Here is a 6,071-nt window from a genome sequence, read left to right on the forward strand (position 1 = left end):
AAAATATATAACCCTTTGTCGATGTTTTTCAGAATTCAGAAAGACGGCCTTAAAAATACTGCTCGATTTCAACAGTTGGGATTTTAGACAAATCTTTCCTCGACCAGTTAAACTGATAAGCACATTTGCAATACCAACATGTGATCGATGGTCCAGAACGTACTGCTTTTTTCGAAAAGAGCAACCAGCCATGCATGTTTTTAGATGCTTCTAGTCCGGCCCGGGAAAGGAGGTTTCTCACTTCTGGTCGTATCACTTTAATAGAATGCATGCACTGCGATTGAGGAACTTTACGGTAACAAAAGAGCGATTATAATCAATTAGGCATGGGTGACGCAAACTCGAACGTCGCCGGCGTTGTTCATCTGCAACAGCCTCCCAACTCTTACATACAGCACCAAAGCGAATAAAAACTAAATAAGGGAGACGGTCGCTAACTTGGCTTAATATATCGAAAGGAACTTTCAACCATAACTTTCGATCTTCTCTTCCTCCTCCTCATCCTTCTTTTCCTTCGATCCTGTCATCGTGAATACGCGATCGGTCTCTTCTCTAAGGTCCTATAATATTTAGCAAAGCTAGGGTTTGCTTTGAAGAATTACCGGATTAGATGTCATTACGGTGATGCTCTCCGGGCCATTAAATAATATCTTTTCACAAGCCCAAAAAATTTCCAGTCCATCAAAATTCATTCTATCGCGGTCCAATAGTTTTCATTTATGACCACACACTATAACCCAATAATCACTGTTAGCTCTTAATCAGTTCATCAGTTGCTTCTACAAAAGATATTAACTTCCAAAAGATAATTCAAGAGGTCTAATGAGATGGTTTGACTGCAATTTTCTTGTTATGACTAGCGAGTAGCTACATGTCTTTCAGTTCCCGTTGAGTCGATTCTTAATGCTATTAATTTTGCGTCGTCTAGTCTTTTTCGATGTTAACAATAAGCGAGCAAATTGTGTTACTAGTTACATGGCTGAATATGAGAAATGTGGGTGAACTTCTTCTTCTTAATATCTGCACCTCTCAAGTAAATTAATTGAAATCCAACACATCATTACACAGAGCAAGTTAGGCAAAGCGAAATAATTAATTAATCAACACTAATTCTAAATCGATCACCAAGTTGGCAAACCATCTTGTCATATATATATATATATATATATATATATCTTTCACATAGATTTAAATCCCTATATATAACTCTTTTTTCTGATTAACATGCTAGCAAGCATTGATCGAACAATCACCTGGAAACTAAGTACCTTAATTTGTAGCTGAAACAAATAAGCAATGCATATATATGAATAGCATGACCGTACTCATATAATTAATTCATGGCATGTACAACCTGTTGCCACATTTGCACCTCCACGCTTCCGGGTAGTACTCCGCTGTCACCGGAGTTCCGGGCGGCACGGGCACATGAACCGGCTTACACGGCGAGCACCTGCCGCACTTGGACGTGCAGCGAGGCGGGGACGACCCCGGTCCGCTTAAGTACCTCCTCACCAAGCTGAAAGGAAACAACATCACATTCTCCATCCTCTGCTCCCCCTGCAGTACATGCAAATCACAGTTCATAATTTCGCAATTATTATCAATTATTTTTCTAATAATTAACAGTGACAGAGACGCAATGGCCCCTCCGTACAGGTAGCTGCATGATGAGGCTAAAGAACATTGCTCATGGGACGAGAGAAAGAGAGAGAGAGAGAGAGAGAGAGAGAGAGAGAGAGAGAGAGAGAGAGAGAGAGAGAGAGAGAAAGAGAGACTATGGAAATGGTGTTTAGCGGGTTAAGCGCTGAGCACAGCAGGCACAAGTTACTGAGTCTGAGAATGCATTAGATTTTCCAGAAACGACAGTGAAAGAAAAGGGTTTGTGCGAAAACGACGATGCAGTAGAGAAAAAACAACATGCAATCTAATTAACCTAAGCTGTGTGCTAAACCCACCATTACTATTGGACCACTAATAAGAGGACCACTCCTTTCGTGAAGATTGCTGAGGATGAACAATCATGCATTCAAATGTATATGCTTCTGATTTTGCCACTGTTTTTGTCTTTGGAGCTTAATTATAAAAGGTTTGTAATTGGCATGGTCAAAGTTGGAGACTTGATCGATGCAAGGTTTATAGATATTATCCATATTAATATGTCTGCTGTGATGTAAAGAAATCAAGGTGGAAGTGGAACACACCCACCTGAATAATTAGACTAAAAATAATAACACCAGACAAATTTGGCAACAAAAACAAGAAGACGCAGAAGAAGAAGAACCCACCTGAAAATTGGTAGCATCAGCTTTAGCACTACTTGAGGGAAAACTACAATCTGCATACAAAAACATTACCTCACACTCAAAACATAGTGCATTTAGACAGTAGCAGAACTCGATCTAAATTTCAAAAGAAAAGAAAAAAGGAAACAGATGTAATAATTCTTGAAGATGATGGAAAACTAGAATAAAAGGATGTTTACCTGAAGTACAAGTAGAAGTAGAGGTGAACAGAAGTGCAGAGATTGAGAGCAAGAAGAAAAGAGAGGTGAGCTTCTTGATCATAGACCAGCTGCTTAATACTCTCTGTCTCTTCCACTCCATGAACAAGAAGACTGGAAAGTCAATACAAGTAATAAGTACCCAAAATGGTTGTGGAAGTCTGATCCTTTGTGAGATTCAGCTGGGTTCCGATAGAACAAATGTCATGCCAAATCAATACCTTACACCTCAGCTCTCAACCCCTCTTTATCTACTGGTTTCTGTGAAGGGGATGGTGGAGGTGAAAGAAAAAGAGGTTTGAGAGAAATTACAGAGAGAGAGAGAGAGAGAGATGAGGTATTGAGGTTGAAAAAGAGAATTAAGAAGTGGCATATATCCTATGCTTTACCATGTTTAGGTGTAGGATTCTCTTGCAGGCTTTTGCCTACTGTCTTTCAACAATTTCCAAACCCAGGAATACAAAAATAACCACTCCCTCTGCTATTTTCTGCACCACTACTCCTTATTTTTCCACTCGCTCACTCTTTTCCCCTCTTTTTTCAAACCCTTCTTTTAACTCTGTCCTCCTTGTCTTTGATTCCCTCCCCAGCCACAAATTCTTATGTCTATTTTCCTACCAAAGTTTCTTACTGCACCTCTTATCTTTTCTTATTGGTGCTTTGCTGTTCAAAAAAATGAGGCGTGATCGATCACAGTTGAAGTTCATGTGTACGGGAAGAAGTTAGAGATTAATGTTTAATTTGATTCCTACATACATTAAGGCATTTAATTATTGTGTTTAATTAGCGCATGACTTATGAGCAAAAACTAATAAATGTGATCGATATGCTAAGCTAATTAATAACTAAGAGCATATTCAATGGTTGAGTTATTTTTGTAATGTAAGCTAAACAACTCTAATTTGACACACTGAGAACCCTCCAACTTAATATTCAAATCCACGTGTATTTGACATATCCTCTAATAATGTCAATTTGACATATCTCAAAGGCAATGTCAATTATTTTTTATTGTTCTTTCTTTTTCTATCTCTTCTCTTCTCTCTATTTCTCCTCTAATTGTATTTAGTTTTAATGTTTATTTAATGCTTGTTTAAGTTTTAAATTTGACATTTTCCATTAGAGATAAAATTAGTCAAATTTGTAGAAGTTAAATTTACCATGTCACATGTCAAATTTTGAATTTGATAAACAAATTTGACATATTCATATCCATTGGAGATGCTCTAAGTGAGTTAAAAACATTTTCCATGACTTTAAGGTAGCTAACTAAGAATGATTGATTGATGATCTGAGGACTCATATGACCCTTTTGATTCAAACCATTATTACACACCAACTTACCAGCTGCTTAAATTTCAGAATTCCGATAAAATCTTGGAATATAGTTTGATTAGGTTATAATTCACAGTTGCATATGGATTTTTGGGAAATTACAAAAAGTACATATGCTGCTTGGGATGAAAAGATGAATAAGATTTTGTCCATGCAGCACAGTATATCTATGCCTGTTACCAATCTCATGCCAATCTATCTGCTGTTGAACAATGCCAAGCCGTTAATCTGTGACCCTTCTCTGCCACCACTGATGAATCTGATCCAATGACTGTGCAGACCATGACCCCCTTGGAATCTATGGAAACACACTACAGGTTTCAAGTGCAATCAGTTATGGACAAATTATCCAAACACAGAAGCTATAGTAATTACTGAGTTTCTGGTTTTGGTGTTTGGTAACTTTTGCAATGCCCTATCAAGGACATTATTCGATCACTTTTTCCCTTGTTCTTGCACATGGGTTCTAGCCAAGTTTCAAGATTAGATTTGGAAACTGGCCGGAATGCATGCATTAATTAGCTTAATCATAAAAGAAAGGAGCACAAATTTACAGTTAGATGAATTCTTGAGCATGTTCTGTAGAATACTTTATAATAACCCGATTTTTCGGAATGATTTTTGGATAACTTTTGTATTTATAAAGTATGTGAAATTCATTAAACGTGTTTGTGCCGCCTTGCGAAGTCGGAAATTGAAAACGGAAACGTTAACGGAACGTTTATTTAGAAAAACATTACGTTTCCGAGACGTGAACATCGAATTTTACTCCGTCGATAGTTTGTGAAAACTTTCTTCACGAAAGTCGTAGAGCTCGTCGATACGAGTGCGTGGACGTATCACGCGTTCGAATCGGACATCGGACGTAAAAGTTATTAACGTCAGAAGTTCGTTTCCGATTTTGGAAATAGTATAAAAGGAATGAGAGGAGATTAGAAATCAGAAAATCAGTTTTTTTCCAAAAAAAATCAGCTCGGTTACTGTTCACCCGAGCTCGGGTACTGTTCACCCGACCCAAAAATCTTCTCCGGCTGATTTCTCCACCATCCGACGTCGCCTCGTGTCGTGCCACCTATCAAACTGACGGGCTCGACGATCTCCATCTTTTGGACTACGCCTTGCACTCCGGCGACAACCACATACGGTGCAGCAAGTGCCGGAAGTTGCTGTTGTGTCGGCGACGCCTCCTCCGGCCACCATAGCTCGAGATTCTTGGGGGTTTTGCTTGTCTCAGTCCCAGCAACATTCCCACAAAAGGAATCGAGCCAAATCGAAGTGTAAGTACCAGAATCAAGATTTTCAATTTCTAGGGTTTGTGAATAGTGCCGAATTTATGTTCTTCGTTGTTTGGACTGTTTAGGATCAGATTTAGACCTTGGTGTCAACTAGAAAGTTGTTGGAAATATTGTTTAGGTTGTGGTGGTGAAATTTAATGATGATTGGTGGCGGTCGGTGAACAGTGACGCCGCATGAATAGAATTGTGAATAGTGTTCTGCAACAGTAAATGTAAACAGTGTTTTGGTAAAACAGTAACAGTGAACAGTGTTTTGGTAAAACTGTGATTAGTAGTAAATCATGAACAGTGTTCTGTGAAGAATGTTTTATGAATAACATTTAGTTGTACTAGAATCGTCACCTGGTATTTTAAGTATCATTTTCTAAGCATTTATCATGCTATTAGGTGACTGACGAAACAAGTGAAGAAATTACTTTCAGTGTCGTGAAAGTTGCACGCAGGAAGGAAGGTGAGTAAAATCTCACATATTTACGAATCTACCCTTGCGGTGAATTCAAGATGTTTGCAAGAGTTTTAAATATTGAAGTACGACATGTATATGATATAGTGGAATATATATATTTGTATAAATGGTAAATAAGTACTTATATATATAGTTTGCTATATTATATACTGTTATGAATTCATTGTGAATAGGTCATTTCGATGACGAGAATTATATTGACCATGTGATTTAAATTGTACAATATGAGGTGTCATTATTGTACGTGGTTTTAACATGGTGTTTGTTAAAATGTTGATTTGTCTTCAGACTTGATTTTTGTACAATATGATGTGAGATTATTGTACGTGATTTTAACATGGAGATTGTTAAAATGTTGATTTTTCTTCGGACTTGATTTTTGTACAATATGATGCGAGATTATTGTACGTGATTTTAACATGGAGTTTGTTAAAACGTTCTGTCTTCGGACGAGTTTTGTCTTCGAATGAGT

The 6,071-nt window shown here is 37.7% G+C and overlaps 1 protein-coding gene across 1 annotated transcript; it reads right to left on the minus strand.

Moving 5' to 3' along the window:
- Positions 1-1,169: 1,169 nt before the first annotated feature.
- On the minus strand, positions 1,170-3,026 carry LOC126788485 (EPIDERMAL PATTERNING FACTOR-like protein 6). Its single transcript, XM_050514479.1, has 3 exons — positions 2,486-3,026; positions 2,289-2,338; positions 1,170-1,560 (listed from the first exon to the last, which is right to left on the minus strand). The coding sequence occupies exons 1-3, from the start codon at positions 2,604-2,606 to the stop codon at positions 1,339-1,341; spliced, it is 393 nt and encodes a 130-aa protein (XP_050370436.1). The 5' UTR covers positions 2,607-3,026; the 3' UTR covers positions 1,170-1,338.
- Between the last annotated feature and the right edge of the window lie 3,045 nt (positions 3,027-6,071).

This window comes from Argentina anserina, chromosome 3 (assembly GCF_933775445.1).
Source record: "Argentina anserina chromosome 3, drPotAnse1.1, whole genome shotgun sequence".
NCBI lineage: Eukaryota > Viridiplantae > Streptophyta > Magnoliopsida > Rosales > Rosaceae > Argentina > Argentina anserina.

Excerpts from the sequence above, each read along its gene's own strand:
- LOC126788485 (XM_050514479.1), bottom strand. The coding sequence starts at position 2,606 with ATGGAGTGGAAGAGACAGAGAGTATTAAGCAGCTGGTCTATGATCAAG. Across the intron at positions 2,339-2,485 it reads TACTTCTACTTGTACTTCAG|ATTGTAGTTTTCCCTCAAGT; the intron begins GTAAACATCCTT and ends TTTTGTATGCAG. Across the intron at positions 1,561-2,288 it reads CTGATGCTACCAATTTTCAG|GGGGAGCAGAGGATGGAGAA; the intron begins GTGGGTTCTTCT and ends CATGTACTGCAG.